The sequence below is a fragment of the Chenopodium album genome, chromosome 25, assembly GCF_948465745.1.
Source record: "Chenopodium album chromosome 25, dcCheAlbu1.1, whole genome shotgun sequence".
NCBI classification, from domain to species: Eukaryota; Viridiplantae; Streptophyta; class Magnoliopsida; order Caryophyllales; family Amaranthaceae; genus Chenopodium; species Chenopodium album.
This window is the reverse complement of record NC_137858.1, coordinates 6416838-6442500: the sequence shown is the minus strand read 5'-3', so window position 1 is coordinate 6442500 and position 25663 is coordinate 6416838. Positions and strand designations below refer to the sequence as shown.

General features: G+C 35.8%; 1 protein-coding gene and 1 pseudogene across 2 annotated transcripts in view; one reads left to right on the top strand and one right to left on the bottom strand.

Annotated features, from left to right (window-relative positions):
• Window positions 1-10757, bottom strand: part of LOC145614162 (DNA replication ATP-dependent helicase/nuclease JHS1-like) — a 12821-nt pseudogene extending 2064 nt beyond the window's left edge. The window contains exons 1-31 of the transcript XR_014107067.1: window positions 10111-10757; window positions 9425-9589; window positions 9108-9341; window positions 8958-9023; window positions 8565-8773; window positions 8386-8436; window positions 8243-8304; window positions 7547-7679; window positions 7288-7398; window positions 7083-7179; window positions 6857-6939; window positions 6487-6552; window positions 5993-6148; window positions 5830-5876; window positions 5692-5749; window positions 5501-5611; window positions 5354-5410; window positions 4183-4317; window positions 3846-4085; window positions 3085-3159; window positions 2814-2935; window positions 2651-2723; window positions 2468-2572; window positions 2172-2339; window positions 1884-1953; window positions 1651-1803; window positions 838-915; window positions 667-759; window positions 432-569; window positions 292-331; window positions 129-202 (exon numbers count right to left, since the gene is read on the bottom strand). The product of XR_014107067.1 is annotated as a DNA replication ATP-dependent helicase/nuclease JHS1-like (transcript). The remainder of the gene's footprint in view (window positions 1-128; window positions 203-291; window positions 332-431; window positions 570-666; window positions 760-837; window positions 916-1650; window positions 1804-1883; window positions 1954-2171; window positions 2340-2467; window positions 2573-2650; window positions 2724-2813; window positions 2936-3084; window positions 3160-3845; window positions 4086-4182; window positions 4318-5353; window positions 5411-5500; window positions 5612-5691; window positions 5750-5829; window positions 5877-5992; window positions 6149-6486; window positions 6553-6856; window positions 6940-7082; window positions 7180-7287; window positions 7399-7546; window positions 7680-8242; window positions 8305-8385; window positions 8437-8564; window positions 8774-8957; window positions 9024-9107; window positions 9342-9424; window positions 9590-10110) is intronic.
• Window positions 10758-13856: 3099 nt separating this feature from the next.
• Window positions 13857-24066, top strand: LOC145613205 (very-long-chain aldehyde decarbonylase CER1-like). Its single transcript, XM_081668267.1, has 11 exons — window positions 13857-13916; window positions 16002-16222; window positions 16432-16664; window positions 16775-16997; window positions 17218-17593; window positions 17692-17799; window positions 17899-17939; window positions 22887-23046; window positions 23131-23232; window positions 23483-23656; window positions 23761-24066. The coding sequence occupies exons 1-11, from the start codon at window positions 13857-13859 to the stop codon at window positions 23926-23928; spliced, it is 1866 nt and encodes a 621-aa protein (XP_081524393.1). The 3' UTR covers window positions 23929-24066.
• Window positions 24067-25663: the final 1597 nt, after the last annotated feature.

Genomic DNA, 25663 nt, shown 5'->3' with positions numbered 1-25663 from the left:
AGATAGAAAATTAAGAATCCCTAACTTGCAAAAACGGAAATTTGCCGCTGAAGACACAGCCAGACAACTAACAAAATTCTGATTGTTTAACAAAATGATTGCCTGGAAGATACCCTAAAACTTCTTACCTCTGCTACAAGATAAGCTTCAATTGGGTTATTTACAGTCTTCTTATCTTTTGTCTCAAAAGCAGGCAAAATATCTATCAAATGAAAGCTCATTTTGTGAGAAATAGGACACGTCATCAGTATATAACTGAAACTAGAATATAAATTCAGCAGAGTAGCAGACCTGTGTTTATAAATATAACTGGTTTGTCTGCATCTAAAACCTGTTATTATCAGCAAAAGCCGTGATTGCAGTGAAAATGTTAGTGATTAATAACTATATATCATATATAGGTAGCCCAAAAATATGTTACCAATCAATACCTCTTTCAACCATGGGGACATGGGACCTTTATTTGATAACCCAAGCTTTGCATTTTCCACATCTGGAGAGCCACAGCGCAATTTTTCACCATATATAAGGGCATTTGACAGTTTCATGACACCTGCACACATACGATACTAAACACGAGAACATGTACAAATTCAGTTTTGTTGATGATACATCAGAAATCTACAAGACATGTGAGCATACTTCACTCAGAATTCAAAGATTGACCTGACTTTGCAATGCTGATATTGCTTGAGTATGTCCTTCTGATAGCCTACGAAACAAACTTACTGACATTCCATTTTCTCGAGCCTCTGCACTCTACAATGATTCAAAGTAATTCAGGCCTTTTGAGAGGGAAAACTGATACAGGTGAATTGAGAGTCATATAGTGCATACCTTCACTAATGGTGGCAACTGATAATGATCCCCAACAAGGACAAACTTGGATGAAAACATCAACGGCCCTAATGATACCTAATATCATAAAAACGTAAAGTGAAAACGGCCTTTTTTCTGCATGACGAGTTATTTTACTCAAAATGCAACCCAAGGACAGAGAGTCTCTTCTTTCCATGATTAAAAACCCAGAAAACTCTAAAGTGCGCCATTCATACACAGGAAATTAGAAATGTGCTACTCTACCCTGAACCTCGGCAAGGAATCAGAAGCAATTACTTTTACAAATTATATCCTTCAGTTTCCTATTCCTACCCCCCCCCCCCCCCCCCTCTCCCCAAAACAAATTCACATACTGTAATCTTCAGCATGCTTTATACTTCCTCTGTTTTTTTATACTTGCAACACACCTTTTATCATGCTTATCAATGAGGTTATTAAACTAGGTAAACGAATGAATTAAGCTATGAAATTTAAACCGTAGCAACTTATCCCTTTCTTCTTATAGGTGTTAAAATTTTGTAAATTAATTTATCCGTTCACCTAGTCTAATATCTTCCTTAACATGCGTGCCAAAGGGGTGTGTTGCAACTAAATAAAAACAGAGGAAGTATTAAAGAGGAAATTTATAATAAATGTAACATTTGATTTATATTCTCATATAAAGCAGCATAAGTATCATAGTTTGAAGTTTTCGATTTGAAGTAGGAAAAAAAAAAACAAAAAAAAAAAAACCATAATAATAAAAAAAAACAATATGCAGTCTTCTTTAAGAGCAAGCTATGATACAAGGTAGAAACCAGCAACACATACCGGCAGGCTAGTCTGTCCAGCTTCGTCAATTATGCAGACATCAAATTTTTTTATTTACAAGCAAAGGACTGGTTATTCCTAGACAAGTAACTGCAACAATTTTGACTCGATCCAGCTTCAATTTAATATCATCTACTCTGTGAATGTCCATGTCTGTCAGAAAATAGATTGAGAAATTATCCACCTGAGATTGAAGTCATCTATGCTAAATAAAATAGGAGTAAAGCAAACACCTGACAGACAATGCCCTTGAATTTCTTTGTGCACAGCTTCACTTCGCCCAATACGTAAAAAGTCTATTTCCTGAGAAATCCACCTTCAGTTAGGATTAAAGAATAATATATTAAAATAAACTACATAGTAGAAGCAATAGACTTTTTATGGAGCTGTATTTCCTGTAATAGCTGATTTCGTGTGCATTGTGTAGTGTATTCACTACACAATGCACACAAAAGCATGAAACAGGCAAATAATTCCATTCTTTCCCTTCCTTGACAAGATGTACTTAGAACATAAATAACCTGGGCTTTGAGTTTGATAAGCAAATTATCAACAGCTGAGTTAGTGTATGATGTAAGCAAAATAGATGCTCCTCTCATCAACAAAGCCTTGACAGCATATACCATAGTGGATGTTTTTCCAGTCCCAGGCATTCCCAGAATAAGAGTGTAATCTTTTGCTGTAAGTATCTGCATAAGAAACTAGGTTAACTATACTTACCAGAGAACACCAACCAGAAACACATTAAATAGAGCAGTACATCGGAAAGAGGGGGGGGGGGGGGGGGGGGGGGACGAATCGTAAAATAGAGTTTCACCTTGATTATTGCTCTGCGCTGATCAGCATTTAAGTTTTTCTCAGCCCAAATGTAGGATATAGCAGGATCTTGGCTAAGTATAGACCCACTGTCAAATCTAGGAGCCTAGGGAACAGCATTATAGAATTAAAACATAAACTATCTATATTGAACTGAGAAGCTGTAATTGGAATTAAGACCTACCTCAAGATCCACAATTAGCCTCCTCAAACGATCACTTTGTGCACTTAACAGAAAAAGCTGTACCAGATTGAACCTTAAGGGAAAAAGAAGCAACTATTAAGTGTAATTTTACAACCAGTTTTTTGACACAAGTTAAGAAAGTGTCAGCATTTCAAAGAGTCACCTCATGGTAGCAAAGGATGTAGCAAATTCATCCTTCTCTATCCGCCAGACCTCCTGATAAAGATCCTGTGACATTGAAGATATAGTACTTCTTAGAAGCCGCAAGCGCTTAGAACATGAGACCTAATTTCAAAGCGAAGAAAAAAAAAACAAATAAGTACATTTGACATGGGGCACAATTAGAAACATTTAGACCATGCGGCCATGCCTCACAACAAAATAACAATGTAAATTATGAAAAATCGAAAATAAAATCTGCAGCCTATCCTTACTGAAACACAAGAGCGACTGATATCTGTGATAATACCACTTGAAACAGCAAGATTGTTGGACTCAGTGCTCAAAATCTGTTTAAAGATACAAAGTAAGATTAGTTAACAAGCAACAACTGGAGAAATATAAGTGATGATTTGTGTCTTAAAAAGTGAGGCTATGCAGGCTCTGCAGAAAACGGTAAGAATTCAAACAGGAAAGTACTTTTTGTGGTCCTTGACAAGTTATCTTCCCTTTTCTTTATAAATAGCTAAGTAAAACAAGGTGCACAGATTAAAAGGCAGATCTCAGTCATCTCACTGATATAAGAAATAACTTGAGATTGGCTAAACAATATACACTTTGCAAGGTATTAGGAAGAAAAACTAAACCAGATATATGAGGGGAAAAAATATTCACGAATTGATCAAGGGTGAGAAATCTATCAACATGGCTTAAACCTGGCTTTAACACATTACTACTTACAGCAGATGCAATGACAAACTTTTCCAGACTCATTTGCTATGGAATTTATGTGAAAATAATATATAATGAGCCAAGTACTCCCTCAGTCCTGTCCCTATATCTTCAGTACACTTTGGAAATGGAAAAAACTAGGAAACACAAATATATTGAATTGTATCACCCTCATGGATATTTATGATGTGGATGACTCCAGTGCAAGTTCAGCCATATTTTCGAAATATTAACTATGTTTTGGGGCAGCAAAATTTTGATAACTCTTTATCTTTGTGAAAAAAATACAAATGATGAGACATACCACACGATCACCACTACGCAGACTGGAATGTAAGTCATTCTCTCCCAAATTAGAATCTTGGTTATCTTTCCTACTAGAAATGAGATTTTCCTTGTGCACAAAGCGATAAATAAAGCGTTCATCTTTGGAACATGTTCGTAGATGAAGCTCAATTGAGGCATCAAGAACAATCGAAGACAGGCAGCTAGAGAAGTTTTCACTCTTCGAATCATTTGATCTCCCTCTCTCAAATTTGGGAAGCTGTAGAAAATAAAAATCACAAAAAATTAATTCTGAACATATAAACAGTGACTCACCAACTAATAAAGTAATAATACTGTGGATAAGGAGCACATACCTGCAACTCTTTAGCCTCTAGGTCAATTAACCGATCCCATTGTCTGAAGAATACTTTATGACTGGTTGTTAAATGATCAGTAAGTGACTCAAAAACTTCTCCCAACCCACTGCTCTCAGCACTTCCACCATGCACCTAAGGCAATCAGCATTAGAGTTAGCATAGATTTGCTGAAAAGTTTCGATGTTATATCTGCAAAGAGGACTTACTTACTTTGTAAAGTCAACTGAAGCAAGCATTACCTTCCAAATAAAATATATAGATCCCTATACTCAGACTAAAATCTAGAGGCAATGAGACAAAGATCCAAACATTACATTGGGTTCCATCTAGCATATCTAATCTCCTAACAGCTCAAATTCTTTGCTTGGCTTTGTTCTTTAATCTTTAACTCAGATTACCCCAACGAGTACCAGACACTGACATGATTACGACCTTAAGACACTGATATAAGTTATAAACAGCTAAATAGAATAATGATCCAACACCTAGATACCATAGTAATGAACAAATGATAAATACTTGTAGCTTGGTCCAAATAAAAGATATAGCCCCAGAAAAAAAAAAAAAGAAAAAATCAACAAGTGGATTACGAAAATAGTGATACAATAATATATAGATAAAAGGTTGGTTTCAGATACTAAATCTGTATCTAATGTCAATAATCAAACCCTGCATGTGAAATGACAAAAGATATAAGGCATTGAAAACCATAATCATCACATTGTAATTTTTACTCAGTTTGGAAGAAAGAATATGAAACAGCTCTATGTTGAGCAACAACATAACTTTATCAATAGGAACTAGGGCTGGCCATTTCGGATATCCGAAATTTCGGATGAAGAAAGAATATGAAATAGCTCTATGTTGAGCAACAACATAACTTTATCAATAGGAAGTTAGGAACTAAGAGGTCACAGCTATCTATAAGCACCCAAGTGATCAAAGTATTGACCAGAGAAAAAGATATACTCCATAACCAAATTTTCCATAAGTAATATCTATGAACACTCCACTCCAGCATGTATATTTAACACCCAAAAAAAAAAAAAAAAAAAAAAAAAAAAAAAACATTTCTGGAGATGCTATCGAAGTAAAGAAATGATGAATTCATCAAAAACAATTGATTAAGGAATTAATTGTCTACAGGCTGAAAAGGTCAGAAATTTACCTTGTGATAAATGGAACAAGCATTGAGGTGGGGACAATTTCTACACATGTTTGGACTCTACAAGATTGAATTCAAATCGATGGATTACTAAATTAAGGAAAGTCAAATGAAATTGCAAAGTTCTATCCACAACAATAGCTGCAATACCTGGAGCATTGGTGGCAATTGTTGCACCTTTGAAGCCTTAATGATGCTATGTGCTAGTTCATTGCGACGCATGATCAGTCCAATCAAGTCTGCTCTCCGGACATTTGCTCCCTTGGAAAAATTTATAGCATTTGCAATTTAGAATGTAAATATAGAATTTATATTTACTGAAAGATATTTCCAAAGCTTACCAATGTCTGATCAGTCGAAAGGTAATATAGAAGACCAGAATCAATCTTCTGCATATACCTGACACAGGATATATCAGCATAATTATTCTCAGATACCAAAACTCTTTTTAAACAAATAAAGAAAAGCAAAATACCCACCTCTCGGACAAGAGAAGAGTGTATAGAATCAGTTGTGCAGAGTGTTTCTGTCAAGGACTGTAAAAATCATATAGCCAAGAGGATAAATAAATAAATAAACAAGAAAAATTTTTAATTTATTTTTAAATTTCCAGGAATTAAAGTTCGTCAGAAGGTAACTTGCCTGGCCACTGGTTGCTTTACCAGTTTTGAACTCCAGGGGTATTATCTTTTCACTAGTTTTTCTGGAATTTGAGAGAATTTGTACTCGGAGGGAAGCATCAATCACTCCTTTCAAGCCATATTTTGGTGCCCATGCCATTTCCTCTATATCAACTACCTGCTCACAAAATATTAAGTTTCTAAAGTAAGGATCAATATACAGCATGTAAATATCAGGTGCATTGTAAATCTGCAGATACCAGAACTTCAACATCAAGATTTTAATAAGAAGAAAAAAAAACATTAATTACTGCAATAACGCAATTTCCATAATTAATTTAACAGTTGTAAAGAAAACAAACACCTGCCACAAACTGATCCAGCAATTGTGACAACAAATTTTACTGACAACAGCTTATAAAAATTAGCCAGGTTTCATAACTACAAAGGTTGCAGAGAAGATGTAAAATAGAAACTATGAACCAACAGTGAGAGCATTCATCAAAGATGTCTTACATCACATATGCTCATTCTTATTGGTCCATCATTGGGTCCAAAATCAACTGCAGGTGCACTGGATATCTGCAACAATTTTAAAACTAGATCAAGGATTTTCTGCCAAACTCCAAAACAGATATTCAAATAAACAAGGACAAGTGGACAACACAAGGTCTGTCCACAGTAACAAGATGAAAACAACTCCAGAATTTTGTTGCAGCATGAGCTCATATCACATGGCAACCCCTATATATTCAGAAAGCAGCTGATGCATTTTGAGATAGCATCACGAAAAAAGGATTTCTGACTACAGAGTACAGATTAAGAACTTCCCCAAAAGTAAAAGAGCTAACAATTCAACATTCTTAGTTATAACGGATTGCTCAACCTGTGAATCCCGAAAGCGTGCTATCCAATTGCATATCCTTGGAATTGCATCATTTAAGGTTTCGCGCATATCTTTTTCATGAACTGCAAGTCCACCCAATAAATTGTATTATCAAGTATGAGCAAAATCTATGACATTTACTCTTCAAGATATTCAAAATGAAGAAAAATGTTGACAAAACTTTGAAAAGGAGTAGAGAGGGACTTCAAAATTTTATAGATCTCACCTCCACATGCATACAAGCCTTCGATATTTTTTTGAAGAACAATCTTTGCAAATTCCTGAAGCGATTCTATTGTGGGACTCTCCATCAGAAGCCCAGCCTAATAAATACAGAGTTTCTTTAGAATCACAATTGCTTACAGAACCTACTTCTAATCTTTGCTTAGTATAGAAAGCCTAAACTCAGAAACTGATATTAGGAGCAAGACCTGAAAGATTTGATGCAGCAAGGTGCCAGTTAATGCTGCAGTTGAAGATTCACCACATTTTAACCTCTCATCCAAAACTGCTCGCCTAGGACAGCTGAAACTACCCGCAACCTAAAAGAAAGTCAGTTTCTTTAACAGCTAATATAAAATCCTTTTCAGAAAATATTGAATAAATATAAAGCTTGAGACTACAATTCAAACCAAAGAGAATTTTGGCCCAAAATAATGCATAGATTCGAAATAAAAAGAAGAAAATTACCCGAGTTCCTGAGAGTAGTAGATTTGGATGTATTACGAGAAGATTATTGTCATGATTTATGTTGCAATTTCCCTGGTTATCAAATTCTCCAATAACTCTTATAGAGTCTCCAGGCTCAATCACACTGTAGAACCTGCATAAGTAACAACAAAAATAACATCTAACTAGTTTAGGCACAACACTTAAATTTTTTTCCATCTTGTACGATCAAGAAATTCAACTATTTTAAATATTCATCATTGCCAAATAGCTAATGGCCATGCCACATACACTCTGTGCTGACTTGAATAAGTGCAAAGGATATCAATACTAAAGTGATCAGTACGTTGAAGACCTAAACAGAAATTCCAAACACAAACAATCACACAATACCAACAACTGATACAGAGCTTTGTATCTTCAGATGGACATGTAAGTCAACTTTTTTCAGCAACAAATTTCAACTCTATAGCAGAGGTAAATAAATTGATGGAAGAAAATTCAGAACAGAAGTAAGAATATCAGCTGGCACTGAAATATGTAACAATAATAAGCTACAACGAAAGATGGAATCAATTTTTAATTACATACAACTTAATGGCAACTTGGCAAGTATCAACTCATCAGGCATCACACAGATACAAACATGATATAAACTATGGCAAGTGCCTGGATGTCTACATAGTTGTAACCTAAAGGTGAAATGTAATTGCTTACCAGTCATCCCACAATTGTACACATTGTTCCTCCCCACTTCGCTCATTAAGCACACGAAGAACCTAAACGGAAGGAAATTGATTGTGCTGTATTACCATTTGACATTTAGTAGAAAACATAGACATACCAAATCATGAAATTACCTTCAGTGAACACTGAACTCCTTCTGACGTAGTAGCACGTTTCTCGTTGACCTACCAAAAACAAACAATGCAAAAGACCAAATAAATTCCCAACAATGGCTTTAGTAGAAGCAACAAAGAGAGAAGACGGGTGAAGAAATGCAGTTCCCTTAATAGAGCAATTGTTGTTGAACACATACCTCTAAAACAAGAAAATATGGATCAGAAGGTTGCAAATTAGCCTCCTCTTGTGCCTTTATTGACACTTTATTTTGGTAAAATCATCCTTCGCAGGTCTCTCATCACAAATTTTATTGCAAACACCAGAAGAATGTACCTGGGGTTCAACCAAAGCTGACCCTTCAACTGAAATTGCATTCTCTACCTGATCTAAAAGTTCAAGCAGGGCCTGAAAAAAGCCATGTATAGATAATTATGAGTCAAATTACACTTTACAATAATATATGTTGATTTCTCCAAGACCCATGGTGTTTAACACGTAATAAAATTTTAAAAGAGTAACTACACAATAAATAAATAACTAAATAAAAAACATTGCTTTAGGCAGCATAGAAATACTTTAAGAAAATCACCTTTTTGTGATGCCTCAGTCCTGCCCATTCTCTTAGACTATCTTTATGAGCAGCACTTTCAGTTGGCTGCACTAGAAAAATGCAACATCATTAAGATAGTCTCATGAATAACAAATAGGGTAAACATAAATGCCACGGAAAGCTTGTTACCTTATCATGTCGATACGATAAAGAAGGTGGAGTTCTAAAAGGGCTCTGAGAACAAATAGCATCTGAATTATCCAAATCTGCTGCATTGCAATGTTGGCCATTCATGTTTGAAGCATGACCATCACTTGCCCTGTTACAAACAGTACCATTTGATATAGAGGTCGATTTTCCCAGTGTCTCAGTTCTAGGCATGACATGTTCTTCATAAACCTTTCCCTCCTTACACTGCTGATTCTGAAATTTTCAACTTTAAATGCACTGACTAATGTTCTAAAAATAGATGAGAGGGTGTTAACTAACAAAATCAATATTCTTACATCATTATCAGACAATTTCTGGAAGGAGTAAGAATTGAGCCTTGAAGCCTCAGCTAAAGCTTTCACCACATCAGGAGCAAGCTTAGAAATGGCTTGAAGGCGCTCATTCACAGGGGAAATCTTCCATGTTACCTCCTCCCTATCATCCTGACTTTGCTTTATTAACTGCATCACCAATTCACCAACACATATCAATTGGAGTCTGGAATCTACACCTTTCTCATAACTTTCAACAACAACAACAACCAAAGAAGTACACATTCCGTTCCAAAAATACTTATTTTTAAAGGTTACACTGACATTGATAATTTGGTAATAAAAACTGATGATGTAACATATAATAACACAAATTAGTTAAATGTTTAAATACAAGTATAATTTTGAATGGCAGCAATACTTCAAAAAGGGACTACAATGCATATTGTTTGAACATTAAGAACCCACAAAGAGGAAATTTTGGCAATCGGGTCACGAAAATCAATTCAAACTTGATCACAATTCTTTGCTTCCAGTTGCAAAGCATTTAAGGCTTTAAGCTAAATAAGTAGGGGAGGAAAACCAGCATGTCTAAGGGCATTTGACAAACAAAAGCTACATAATTTACAACAACATTACTAGTATCAGACATCAAATTATAAAGTAACATTGCATTAGTATGCTGCAATTATTAACAAATTAACAATTACCATTCCAGGAGAAAACTTGAAACGTTTTCTGGGCAAGGACTTTGCAACTTCCGGCGAAACCTCGAAAACATCATCCGAATTAGTCAAATCAACCAACAAATTTTCGGGAGGAGTATTATCAGATCCCAATTTCGACCCAATTTTAGGGTTTTGATCATCAACAGAAGACAAACCCACATTCTTAGAAACCCTAATTTTCTCAGAAACTTCATTTGCACCCCTTTTCAAATCCGACCCATTTTTAGGGTTTTGATCAGAAGCTGCTAAACCCACTTCCTTTACATCCTTCTGAACCTTAATTTTCTGTACAACCCCATTTTGAACTCCCCCAATTGATACCGAATTCGACCCATTTCCAATCTTCGATCCATTGGGTGGTTCCAAAACCTGGGAATTCGAACTGGGTTTAGGGTTTTGAGGGAAATCAGTAGATGTATTCTTACTAGGGTTTTAAGAAAGACGGCCAAAAAAGTGTTGAATACCATACTTAACAGGCTGAGAATTGGTATTTTGAGTGGTTTTTTTGGATGCTGAAGAAGATGAAGCGTTTGATTTCTTCTTTGGTGGCATGTTTCTATGTTTCTCTCTCTAAATCCTCTGTTTCTCTCTCTAAGGTTGGCAATGGCGGTCAGAGGAAGTGACAGTGTTTACCAGTTTAGCTACTGAGGAGAGAGAAAATGGTTTGCGCGGGATGATGGGTGTTCATTTTATGTTTTGAGTTTTCGGTTTTCCCGCCTTAAATTTTTTTTTTTTTTCTTGGCAATGATAAATTGAAGAAGATTTAGCAATGAGCATCATGGAAAAACATAGATTGTAACTGTCATTCTCTCGTGGCTCGTTTGATAAAATGATAAGAACTGTGTTTAGAAATTACTTTGTACTCTGTATAAATTAGAATGTACATGTGCTAATGTACGGGATATACTAAACATTATTAAAGGTTGAGAAAATTTATCTGACAAAACCTTTTATATTGGTCATTTTTCTTAGAAAGAGTCTCACTTTGAAACCTTAAAGTGATTTTATATAGTCTATATTTCAATCATTAAGCACGGATGAGTGCTATAATTAAAAGGCACGATTTTCACCCTCTCTTCTTCCTAATTAACTACCATTTCCTCATCTCACCATACCATCCTATCTGATAGAGTATAAAATATATTCATGGATCTCACCCATCAGCTTAAGCTTTTGGTTGAGTTGATCCACTAACACTATCATTATGCATAATGAATTTTAATAATTTCAATTTTCCTGTATAGATGATGAGTTAGAAGGTAGAATCAAGGAAGAAAGAGAGGGGGTGTGGCCATGTGGGACTATGTTGGGTCTTGGCCTGCAAGGAGAAATAACAAGGAAGATCGCGAAAGGCCACGTGGGACTATGTTGGGTCTTGGCCTGGAAGGAGAAATAACAAGGAAGATCGCGAAAGAAGGAGCACATAGGTAGTAAAGAAAATAGGTGTAATAGAGAGTGATGCAAGAGGGTTAATGGTTGGTGATGTGGTGGTTCATTTAGGGAGGAGACCAAGCAAAGATTGGAAAGGGTTAAGGGAGGCATGTGAGCAAAGATAAGATGTTTGTGTGGATGGTGGTGTGGTGGCGACTTGTGTGCAGTGGTTAAATGGTAGTGGTTTGGTGGTGGAATGGTCGTCGGGTGGTGATTCGAGATTTTGGACATGGCTAGGGCCTGTTCTCTTACGTTGAAATTCAGTTCAGTTTAGCTCAACTCAGCCCAGTTCAGTTCAGTTTAGTTCAGTTCATCAGCTCAATTCAATTCAGTTCAGTTCCTAATTTCCTTCTCTTATAAAATATTCATTTTAGTTCGGTTTAGTTCAGCTCAGTTCAGTTCAGTTTAGTTCAGCTGAGTTCAGTCAGTTGGCATGTTGGCTAGGAAAGTAAAAGGGGAGAAACTAATTTGAGGTCACGTGACACTCATGAGTTGGTTTTGGCCGATTAATGACCAAAATATAGGTAAAGGTTTGGGCCATTAATAAAAGCCCAACACAAAAGGTAATTTATTTGAGAATTAGTGTTTTGATGATTTAGAGAATTGCCGTGAAATTAAATAGTAAGAAAATTAACTTACCTATTATAATATTGATAGAAATTGATCTATAGTCTCTATTAAATAAAAATCACAAATACTTGTTAATTTAATTACCATGTGACTGACTCATTTTTAGTCAATTATACTTCGTATACCCTTATTAAATCCCATGATCATACTCCATACATACTTACGTATGTACTCATAACTCGTCAACACAATGCATGCGGTTGCAAATCCAAATTCAAATTCATTACATATGGAATAGATAAAATATCTTACATTCTAGCAATGCAATTTTATTCCCCTTTTTTCATGCAAGAATATAAACCCTAATTAATAGGACCATTTAAGAATTTTAATTTAATGGCTGAACTACCTTTTTTTGTTGCTTATGTTGGTCACATTATACTACACATAAAGATGGTGCCATTGTGATGCCTATTATCATACCATATATAGATGAGTTTTTGGAGTGGGACCATTATTTTATGTTCATTATGGATTTTTTGTTAACAAAAAACATTTCATAACTATTGTTTATTTACATGACGGAGCTAATTAACCACTTTAAATCAGTTAAACATGTATATTTCTAGTTCGTAAGATAATCTAAATTGAAACTTCTAATATCCCTTGTATCATCGTAGAGGCATGATTGAGTTTTCAGATATTGTGTACGCTTTATATATACAATCTTAGCTTTTGCAACTTGGTTAATCAATATTTCATTTTGTTAAAATGGATCTTGGAAATAACTTTCCGCACATGTACGCGTGGACTCAGTGGCGGAACCAAGGGGGGCTTGCGTGGGCCATGGCCTCCCCCTTGGTTTTGGTTATGTATTAAATTTTGCAATAATTTTTGTTAAGTGTGTTATAGCTGAGTTGGAAATAGAGTAATGGGATCTATTCTAGAGGTCATAGGTTCGAGGCTTTCTCATAATAGTACATATATTAAATTTGGCCCCCCTCATTAAAAAATTCTGGCTCCGCCCCTGTGTGGACTTACCTTTCACGACATTCAAATTATAATTAGATGGTCAATTTAGGGTCGGGTCATCATCACATACTTCATAACATGTCCTTAGTAATATCATTGCTTCCAAATTCCACACTCCTCATCAAATATCAAATTGTACAAGAGGGTGTATGAGTCTAGTCACAAGTACATGGGTTGTTGTGAAGAATTAATTGGCCTGAAAATAAAAATATGTTTATCTGAATTTAGGTAAAAAAAACCCCACCTTAGCAGGTTGCAATTCCTAGCTAGTTCATCAAAAAATGCACATATTTGGTGTTGCCCATTGAATGTGCTGAAGATGATGGGTATGTAAGTGAATCCGTGTACCTCTACCCAATGATGAACCGACACGTCGAAAGTCTAACAGTTGAGTACATTTTAAACATATATTGTGTATGATTATTGCACATATAGTTTAATAAGTTTTGTTTATATATATATGTTGTCTAACTGTGCATAAATCCGTGTACCTCTACCCAATGATGAACCGACACGTCGAAATTCTAACAGTTGAGTACATTTTAAACATATATTGTGTATGATTATTGCACATATAGTTTAATAAGTTTTGTTTATATATATATGTTGTCTAACTGTGCATAAATATAGACGCGATTTGTGGTATTTGAGGAAGGGGTTGTTACAAAAACTTGTTTGTATTGCTAAGCGAAAGAATGGCGTCTACTCCTGGAATTCTAACACATTGGCCATGGGAGCCTCTTGGGAGCTTTAAGGTTCTTCTATCCTTTTCTCTTAGCTTCTCTTTCGTAATTTTTCGATCTATATATGATGCCATCTCTAGCTTTGCATGATTAATATAAGCGTGTTGCATTATTAATTTGTTATGATATGTAGTTCATGTATAGTAAGTATATATGTTTGGTGTAATAGAAAGTACGCGAACCCTTTTAATTAGCCAGCTAGCTACGATCTACCTCGAGTCCTCGACTGACCCTTTCTAATCCGATAGTTTGATCAACTTTAAACCTCCTCATGTTAGGGACTAGGGTTAGTGTTAGATATATACTCATCAGTCATCATCACCTTATTGAGCTTTAGTTAGTTTAATAGTAATTTTGTATAGCATGGATTTGCATGAGTTTATAACGTCTTTTGGATAATACTTTTTGTAAAAGATTATTGAGTAATTTACTACGTTGTTTGTTGTATTTAAGGTGGTGAAACCGTGAAGGAGATCAAATAAAATGGCTATCTTTTTTATATGTGGACTTCCTTTTTCAAATTTTAAGATATTATATCTTTTAAAATAAATTAAAACAAATAGACCATTTTAGTTGAATTTATTCATCATATGCTAATAATACTATAATTATTTTCTTTCAAAAAAATTGTTGTAGATAGAAACTAAAATTAACTAACTCTTGGATTTGGGATTTCTTCTCTCTCACAATTTGAACTTGATTATTTACTTGAGTAAAATACTTTATACAAAGTTCAATAATTCTTTTTTTCCTAAAATTTTTTATCTCTTAGTTATGAAAGCAATTATTTTTTTGGTATAAGGAAGCTTTAAACTGATTAATTATGAGAGAGCATGAGATTGAGAAAAACTTGTACACAAACCTTTCCCTTTAAGGAAGGAAAACTCTACCCAAGTACCCAAGGCTTAAAGAAACTCCAAAACCGTCACGCTCAAGAAGCATGAAATGGATTTATCGATGATCATTACAGATTAATTTTATGCCTTTGTACTTTGATATAGAAAAGTTGTAATCCTTGCTTAGTTGCTTGCATATTGAGTCACTCCATGTTATATACGGAGTAATATGAGAAGGAAATAATAACGGAATTATAACGTAGATGTACAAATATGAAATGGACGTTAATTTTCTTCTATATTAAGCTTTGTCGTCTTAGTTTCCCATATCACATGAATTGAACATAAAATTATCAATAATTCAAGAGGGAAATATAATAGGGGCCGGTTAATTTTGTGGAAATCATTGTTTAATTGGTCAAAGGGGAGGGTGTTGTACCACATGCTTGTACAACAGTTGTAGTTAATTTTTTTTCTTAGATGTAAATATTGGTCATTTAATATTTTTAGAGCCAACGAAAAATAACAGTGCATGTGCATGTATGACCAATATAACATGAATAACAAGCCTAATTAATAAAGGAAATTAATTACGAGTTCTAAAAATGGAAAGGTTGGTATAGTCTACTTAGGTTATCTGCATATGCTGCAGGACCAAATTCGGATGTATTAATCATTTAATCCCCATTAAAGATGTTTCAAACTGACTCGTACTTTCTATAAATACACAATTATACTCCGTACTTCGTATACTTATAAAAAAATGAAAAATAAAAGATCTTATTACTGGCACCAATTCAACTTGGTAAACTAGTAATAATAGGTCATATATATGTCAAGTTATAATACTATTTTGGTGAATACAGTTGCTAGTAATTTTTAAACACCAAAATTTCCATTTTTTTTTCAAAAAAAATAAATTTAAATTGCGTTAAAGGCACACCCACTCGATATTTTGATTGCTTATGTTGCATATCATGTGTAGTCGTGTAGAGTAAATGCGGTAGTTGTTTCTTTATCAGAGTAACATATTAATTACATAATACATATGTGGAAAAAAAAAAAAAAAAAGCAAAAAACTACCCGTGATACATGTAAAATAAAGATGTAACTTGTTTTATCAATTTGCTAATGACACATTGATGTTCACACATTAAGTATAGTATTAATGTTAATGTAACATAATTTTTTAAGTTTTATGCTGTGTGTTACACTAAGTTAATTAATAATTAACTAATTTGCGTATGTTGTTTGGGTGCAGTATGTTTTAGTAGCACCTTTTGCAGTCCACAGCTTATACTTGTTTGCTGTTGGAGCTGAGAACTGGAATCTTATCTATGTACTGATATTCCCATTTATGCTATGGAGGATGCTTCACAACCAACTATGGATCAGTTTTTCTCGGTATCGAACCGCCAAAGGCAACAACCTCATTGTTGATAAGAGTATCGATTTTGAGCAAGTTGATCGGGAAAGAAATTGGTATAAATAATCCTACCCTCTTGATCATTTTTTTTTTCCCAACTTTTTTCAATTAGTTGTGTCGTGTGCCTCGTGTCTAATTATTAGCTAGTATGCAACATATATACACATACTAGTATTTTAATTTCTACAAAACGTGGTTGTAGAATATGTAAGGGCTTGTTTGGTATGGTTTTAAAACGTGGATATTCTACGTTTGAATTATGTAGGGATGACCAGATACTGCTAATGGGTGTCTTATTCTACGCCGTCTATTGGGGGGTAGACGTTATAGCTAAGCTTCCCTTCTATAGAGCTGATGGTTTGCTATTGACATTCCTGATTCACATTGGTCCTGTCGAGTTTCTCTACTACTGGTTCCATCGCGCTCTGCACCATCATTACCTCTACTCGCGTTACCACTCTCATCACCATTCTTCTATTGTGACCGAGCCAATTACTTGTAAGTCATCACTAAATGTAACACATTCTTATATTAGTATGTACTTACATATTTATGATTTTTTTTTTTTTTTCAATTTTTATGTGTTCATTGGTAATTGTTGTGTGCAGCGGTGATTCATCCATTTGGTGAGCACATTGTATACTTCATTCTCTTTGCCATACCAATGGTAACAACTGCTATATTTACTCAAACGGGCTCTGTAGTTTCCCTGTCCATCTATGTCACTTACATTGACTTGATGAACAACATGGGTCACTGCAATTTCGAGGTTGTCCCTAAATGGGCGTTCACCATATTTCCTCCACTCAAGTATCTCATGTACACCCCATCGTAAGTCTTTCTCGACTCTAATTAAAAAAAATCAGTACGCCTTAGACATTTTTCATTCTAGTTGTCACAATCCTAATTTAGCTGTCACATTACTAGTTCAAATTACACTATTAACGTGACAAACTGACAACTATTTTAGTGTCATTTTACTTTTATCAACGGCCTCACTCTTATTTTTATTGATTACATCAGTTTGATCATAATTTCTGTGGTGTTACAGGTTTCATTCTCTGCATCACACTCAATTTAGGACAAACTACTCACTCTTCATGCCATTCTATGACTACATCTATGGAACTATGGACAAATCGACGGATACTCTGTACGAAACTTCTCTTAAGAAGCCAGAGGATGTGCCAGAAGCTGTGCATCTTACTCATCTGACAACACCAGAATCAGTCTACCAACTTAGGCTAGGATTTGCTGGTCTTGCCTCGAACCCCCTGAAATCCAAATGGTATCTATGGCTCATGTGGCCTGTTACGTTATGGTCCATGATTTCGGCATGGATATATGGTAGTACATTTATCATCGAAAAAAATACCTTTAAGAAGATCAAGGCACAATCATGGGCTGTACCACGATACAAGATACACGTAAGTAGTTCAATTCGTTTTATGTACACACAGATATTAAGTTGATAGTTAGCCCCTATAAAAAATTGGTTGAAATTGGTTGTATTTGTTGGCTGTAGTATCGTTTACAATGGCAGCGAGAGGCTATTAACAAGTTGATTGAAGAAGCCATACTCGAGGCAGAGGAAAAAGGGATAAAAGTAGTGAGCTTAGGACTTTTGAATCAGGCAAGTTTACTTATGATTCTGTTATCTTCTGTTATTGGTGTTATATAAAACCAATGCATATATAGCTAACTACTTATCTTATGATCACTGTTGTTTTAGGGGGAGCATTTCAATAGAAACGGCGAAATTTACTTGGAAAGGTATTGGGATCATTATATCCTTGTAAATAGTTTTTATTACCCTTAGTTTATTTAGTGCTTTGGGCTTGTATATTATATTTTGTCTTGTAATTAAAGGCCCATGTGTTGTACTTTTAGGTTGTAATATATTAGCCTTCTACCGACATAGAAAGAAAAGAGAACATTTTCTATTTCTCTACATGGTATCAGGCCATTGCGGCTAGGGCAAATTTTTTTTTTTTTTTTTTTTTCTCTTCTCTATGGCAGAAGGAGACAAGAACAAAGATGCTGAGCGAATTAGCACTACTTCTCCTTATTATCTTGGATCAAATGATGGTCCAGGAAACATCATTACTCCTATTGTTTTTCGTGGGAATAACTATGAGGAATGGTCGAGATCAATTCGGCTTTCTCTAATGTCTAGGCGGAAGTTTGAGTTTCTTGACGGGTCGATCGAGAAACCAACAAATACAAAGCATCTTGTTGATTGGCGATGTGTACAAGCTACGCTAGTACAATGGATCTTAAACACAATTGATCCTTCGGTGAAGAAAACGATTCCTTACTTTGAGGAGGGTAAGCCCTTGTGGGATGTTTTGAAGCGTCGTTTTGATGTTGGCAATGGACCAAGGAAGCAACAACTTAAGGCAGCCTTGGCAGAGTGCAAGCAATCTAATACAATGTCTGTGGCTGATTACTTTGGTATGCTACAGCCTCTTTGGGATGAGTTGGCTACATACAATCCCCCTCCGACGTGCAAATGCGGTAAGTGTACTTGTGACTTGGGTGAGCAGTTTCTGGCTCGTTTGAATGAGGATCGTTTCCATGATTTCTTGTATGGAATCAATGAAGAGTTATTTGGTACAGTGAGGTCCAACCTCTTGGCACAAGACCCACTTCCATCCCTTGATCGTGCTTATCAAGCAATGTTGCAGGAAGAAAGACTAAAATCTTCTTCTCGGGTAAAGGCCGAACGTGATGATGTGATGACTCTTGCTGTAAAATCACACCCTCAATCTCGAGGTATGAATCGCTCTACTTATAAAGAAAAATCTGATTTATTGTGCTCATATTGTCATAAAAATGGGCACCTAGTTGCTAAATGTTTTGTCAAGAATGGGTATCCCGAGTGGTGGGGTGATCGTCCTCGTGGTGGTAAAGGTGTGGGACGTGCAGTGGTTAGTGACAGAGGGGATAGTGGAGGTGATGGCACTGGACAACACTCTTCTGGTTTGTCTATTGGTCAAGGACGTGGTGCTGCAGAGGTGTATGCTGTTGGGGCAGCATCATCGTCGTCTTCGAATACATCAGGTGCTCCAGCATTTCCAGGGATGACAACTTCTCAATGGCAAACTTTCCTTGACATGCTTGGTAATGCAAATAAATCAACTGATGATCGATTAATTGGTGAGTCCTCTAATACTTGGATAATTGATACGGGGGCCTCTAATCATGTAACGGGTAATCTTAATCTATTGACCAATGTGACAGAGATGACGGAGTGTCCAATTGGACTCCCTGATGGTAAGAAGGCAAGTTCATCAAAATGTGGCAAAGTGCATTTGGGTCATGGTTTGACCCTTGATAATGTATTATATGTTCCAAAATTGAATTGCAACTTAATTTCTGTGACCCATCTTGCTGATGATATAAATTGTGTTGTACAATTTGCTAAAAATTTGTGCATTATACAGGACCGCATTACCAGGACCCTGATTGGAGTCGGTGAACGACGGGATGGACTCTACTACTTTCGTGATGTTCCAAATATTCGAGCTTTAAGTGTGGATGGGAAGATATCTTCGGAGTTGTGGCATCAAAGATTGGGACATCCCTCCGATAAAGTAGTTCGGTCTCTTCCCTTTATTGCTAGTTCTGGTTATGTATGTGATAAGGCATGTAATGTTTGTCATCAAGCTAAACAAACTAGAAACCCTTTTCCTATTAGTGATAGTAGGGCAAATCATTGTTTTGAAATGATACATTGTGACCTTTGGGGGCCATATCGTACCCCTTCATCTTGTGGTGCTAAATATTTTTTGACTCTTGTCGATGATTATTCTAGAGCTGTTTGGGTTATTTTGTTGATCAATAAAACCGAGGTTTATCAAATGTTTACATCTTTTTTTGCCATGATTAGTAGACAATTTAATGCCAAAGTGAAATTTGTTCGGAGTGATAATGGTACAGAATTTAATTGTATGAAGGGTTATTTTGCCGAACATGGAATCTTATTTCAAACATCTTGTGTAGATACCCCTCAACAAAATGGTAGAGTTGAACGAAAACACCGTCATATTTTAAATGTGGGACGTGCTTTGCGTTTTCAAGGTCATTTACCTATCGAATTTTGGGGGGAATGTATTTTGGCAGCAGGGTATCTAATAAATCGTACTCCATCTAGTTTGCTTGACTATAAAACTCCTTATGAAATCTTGTTTGGTACTCCACCCTCTTATGCCGAATTACGTGTTTTTGGGTCATTATGTTATGCTCATAATCACAAATCAAAGGGTGATAAGTTTAGTAGTCGGAGTAGGCGATGTGTTTTTGTGGGATACCCTCATGGTAAGAAAGGATGGAAATTATTTGATATTGATACGGGTGATTATTTTGTTTCTCGTGATGTTAAGTTTTATGAGCATGAATTTCCTTATGCCACTGTGTTGAGTAAACAAGAACATGATCATGTTATTAGTCCTTTGATTGGAACTGTTGATGATGACTTTGCATATGAACCTATTGCTTTTGATGATTTAAGTCATGATAATGCAAATGCACGTGGGCCACATATTGATGAGCAAGTTCATGTTGATAATAATGGGCATATTAATGATTATCATGATCAAAATATTGATGAGGGGGGTGCACTTAGTATTGAAAATGTGGGTGATATTAGTGGAGAGGTAACTAATGGTTTGGGTGGCAATATTGCTGCCACGGAGATGGTAGGCAGTACAGGGGGCTGGCAGCCTATAAATAGTGAAAAGGGGATTACAAAGTCAGTAGAGGAGGTGTTGAAAGAGGCGCCTAAGGAGGGTGATTTAGGTCGTGGTTTAAGGACTAAGAATCGGTCGGTGAAGCTACGTGATTATGTTGTTAAAACTGTGAGAAAAGTGAGTCCATCCTCGTCCGCAAGTTCATCGTCTTCATGTCATTCCTCAGGTATGCCTTATCCTATAGCACATTTTGTAAATTGTGACCGATTTTCTTTGGGGCACAAAAATTTTCTTGCAGCTGTGACAACAGGTTGTGAGCCTCGTTCTTTCAAGGAAGCTATGAAAGACCCAGATTGGCGTGTTTCTATGCAAAAAGAAATTCAAGCTCTAGAAGATAATGGGACATGGAGTATGGAGACCCTTCCTCCCGGGAAGCGTGCTCTAGGTAGTAGATGGGTCTACAAGGTGAAATATCACTCTGACGGTAGAATTGAGCGACTTAAGTCGCGCTTGGTAGTGTTTGGTAACCATCAGGTAGAGGGTATTGATTACACTGATACTTTCGCTCCTGTGGCCAAAATGGTTACTATTCGTACTTTTCTCGCCGTAGCTGCAGCAAAGAATTGGGAGTTACATCAGATGGATGTACATAATGCTTTTTTGCATGGGGACCTCTCAGAAGAGGTGTATATGAAATTACCTCCAGGATTTTCAGGTGGAAATTCAAACCAAGTGTGTAGACTACGGAAATCATTGTATGGGTTGAAGCAGGCACCTAGGTGTTGGTTCTCCAAATTGGCAACATCTTTGAAGAAATATGGTTTTCGTCAGTCTTATTCTGACTATTCCTTGTTTACTCTTCATCGGGGTAAGGTTCAAATTAATGTTCTTGTTTATGTGGATGATTTGATAATTTCTGGAAATAATTCCGCTGCTCTTTCAGATTTTAAGAATTATTTGAGCTCTTGCTTCCATATGAAAGATCTAGGAGTGCTTAAGTATTTTTTGGGTATTGAGGTGGCTCGTAATCAGGAGGGTATTTTTCTTTGTCAGCGAAAATACACTCTTGATATCATTTCTGAGGCTGGGATGTTAGGGGCTAAACCAGCAAGTTTTCCAATGGAACAGAACCATCAATTAGGTCGTAGTGTGAGTCCATTGTTGGTGGATGTTGAGAAATATAGGCGTTTGGTGGGTAGACTTATTTATCTTGCTTTCACTCGCCCAGATTTGGCTTTTTCTGTACATATTTTGTCTCAATTTTTGAATGAACCACGTCAAGATCATTGGGAAGCAGCTTTACGTGTGGTCCGATACTTGAAGGGGACTCCTGGTCAAGGGATTCTTCTTCGTTCGGATAGTGATCTTTGCTTATCTGGTTGGTGTGACTCAGATTGGGCAAGTTGTCCACTTACTCGACGATCGGTTTCTGGTTGGTTGGTTTTTCTTGGCCGTTCCCCTATTTCATGGAAGACTAAGAAACAAGTGACTGTTTCTCGATCCTCGGCTGAGGCCGAGTACCGTTCTATGGCAGCAGCGACATGTGAGCTTAAGTGGCTCAAAGGTTTATTGGATAGTCTCGGAGTTCGGCACCCTCGTGCCATGGCCTTGTATTGCGATAGTCAGTCTGCTCTTTATCTTGCCAAAAATCCCGTTTTTCATGAAAGAACAAAGCATATTGAAGTAGATTGTCACTTCTTACGGGATGCTATTATGGATGGCACTATTAGCACCTCTCATGTTTCTACGAAATTGCAATTAGCGGATATTTTTACTAAAGCTTTGGGTAAGCAACAATTTGATTTTCTTCTTAACAAGTTGGGCATTTTTGATTTGCATGCTCCAACTTGAGGGAGGGTATTGGGATCATTATATCCTTGTAAATAGTTTTTATTACCCTTAGTTTATTTAGTGCTTTGGGCTTGTATATTATATTTTGTCTTGTAATTAAAGGCCCATGTGTTGTACTTTTAGGTTGTAATATATTAGCCTTCTACCGACATAGAAAGAAAAGAGAACATAATTAAAGGCACCCTAAGCTCAAAGTGAAAGTGGTAGATGGTAGTAGCTTAGCTGTTGCGGTGGTGCTTAATAGTATCCCAGTGGGAACTTCTCAAGTTCTGTTTAGAGGTCGGCTCTCAAAGGTTGCTTATTCAGTTGTCTCCGCGCTTTGTCACAAGGGCATCCAGGTAACTACACTGATCTTACATGATAAATTTCAGAGCAAATGTATCATATTACTGTATAACCTATGCTTTTCATTCCATACTCAGGTTACTACCATCAAAAAGGCTGAATATGAAAAACTTAAAATGTTTCTGACTACTGAAGATAGCACCAATTTGGCCCTTTCAGCAAAAGGTTACGATCAGAAGGTAGTTTTTTTGCTTATTCAGTAGCTTATTAAATTGATTTTTTCATTGTATCAGTAATTGATTGGATGTTTTACTTTCAGCCTTTCAAATAAAAACTACTTGTATGTAGAAATATAGCGAAAACAACTTTTAAAGATAATGAGCTAGCCAATTGACATGGTTTAAGGCTCTTGTATTGGGCTAAAAGGGTTGAATTCTGTTTTAATTTTCTTATTAAGGGACGAAGGGAGTAATTTTTCTGTGAATGCAGGTATGGTTAGTAGGAGAAGATTTGACAGAAATCGAGCAGTCTAAGGCGTCGAAGGGAACTATAATAATCCCCTTCTCTCAATTCCCTCCCAAGAAAAAAAGGAAAGACTGCTTCTATCTCAACACACCATCATTAGTTGCTCCTAAATCTTTTGGAAACTTGCATTCTTGTGAGGTTTGTACATTATTTTTCACATCTCATTCAATTGAATTTGACATACTAATTGAAGTCCGATCCATTTACTCATTATTAGTCCATGTTTTTACTTGTGTAAGCAGAATTGGCTGCCAAGAAGGGTGATTAGCGCGTGGCGTGTGGCTGGGATAGTACATGCCCTAGAAGGATGGAATGTACATGAATGTGGTGATAGGGTCTTCGACGCAGACAAGATTTGGGAAGCTTGCCTTCAACATGGATTTCGGCCTTCCGCCTTTATCCCTGCTTAGTGCTTAGTTGGTTTAGTTGTGATAAATTGCTACTAGTGTTTTATGCATATGAATTTTAATTAAGATGAACAAGCTCAGGAGGTCCATTTCCTGTCCTTCAGAATTTGTCAAGGTTTGATATGTATTTATGTTGTGAGTTGTGAGTTGTGATTTGTGAGAGTAAGAAGATCTTTGCTAGCTAGGGTAATTTAATTTCTCTGTATGTTTGATTATTGTAAGCAGTAACTAAGAAGGGTTTTATTATTAGTTTGATCTTTGCCCATTTGGTAGCTCCTGATTAAAAAAAAAAAAAAAGAAAAAAGAAAAAAAAAAAAGAAAAAAAGAAGGGTTTTATGTTCCTTTTTTTATTTATTTTTTTTTTTTTTTTTTGAGGAAAGGGTTTTATGTTCCATAGTTGTGTTGGTGTGTGTAATCAACTCGGAAAATCTGTGTAAAAAAAAAAAAAAAAAAAAAAAAAAACTCGGAAAATCGTCTACATGTAAGGCTTTGTTTGGTTGGACAACTTAATATAATAACTACTTTCACAAAAAAATTAACCCGTATATTGAATGGGCTATATACTAGTAGTTAATATTAATATGTGAAGTAGTGCTACTTTTTTTTTTTGATGGGAAGTGAAATAGTGCTACTAGTTTAGTAGATTAAACGAAAAAATAAACACAAACATATTAATCACAATTAACTTAATTCCCGGTTATAAAGTCTCCCTTCTCTAATCAAAATCATAATGTCAAGGGGTTCAATTATTTCAATTATCCAAACTATATAATTGGTGAGTTGTAATCTTATTAAACGCAATCCATGTGTCCAAAATTACTTACTATTAGTAGTTATCACGCTGATAGTATAATTTCAAAGTAATATATAACCTTGAACCCGCATCAATTTGATCCATTCAGAAATGAGTTACAATATTATAAGGTATTTTATTCGGAATTAGATTAAATCGATTGTTAGCTAGCTAGGGATCGGATCAAATTAAATGGACGAACTAATATATACCAAGTACATTGCACCTTTTATACAGGTATGGTTAGTTGAAGACGATTTGAGTGAAGGTGAGCAATCCATGGCATCGAAAGGCACACTATTTTCGCGCAATTTCCACCCTAGAAAACTAGGAAAGATTGTTTAATTTGACTGCTCCAGCTATTTGGCTCCCAAATCTTTTGGTAACATGCATTCTTGTGAGGTTCGTTGCACAAAACATATCGCGATTTTTTGTTAAATTATTGATGTACATCCGCTACATTCAACTAAAACCCGTTTTTTTTGTATGTGTTAGAATTGGTTGCCAAGAAGGGTGATGAGTGCACCACGAGTAGCCGGAATAGTGCATGCCTTATTGCCTTAGAAGGGTGAAACACCAACGAATGTGGTGATAAGACCTTCGACATAGACAAAGTTTGGGAAGCTTCCCTTCGACATGGATTTCGCTCATTCTTGACACTTTCCTAATAAACAATTAATTAGCTTATTTTGAATGTGTTGTGTTTTCATCATTTATGCCTACCCATATTAGTTAATTATATGTGCTCTTATGTCAGTTATGACGATCTATCCTTAGCTATATATGGGATCTATCTAATTATTGTTATTTTAAAATCTATACATAAACTATAAAAGAAGAAGTAATTACAAATCTATTGTGTGTAAACTAAATTGGGATACTCCGTTACTTTTTGTCTACTTTTGTTTTAAGAGGATTGAGTAGTGTACATTATGTATATATGCA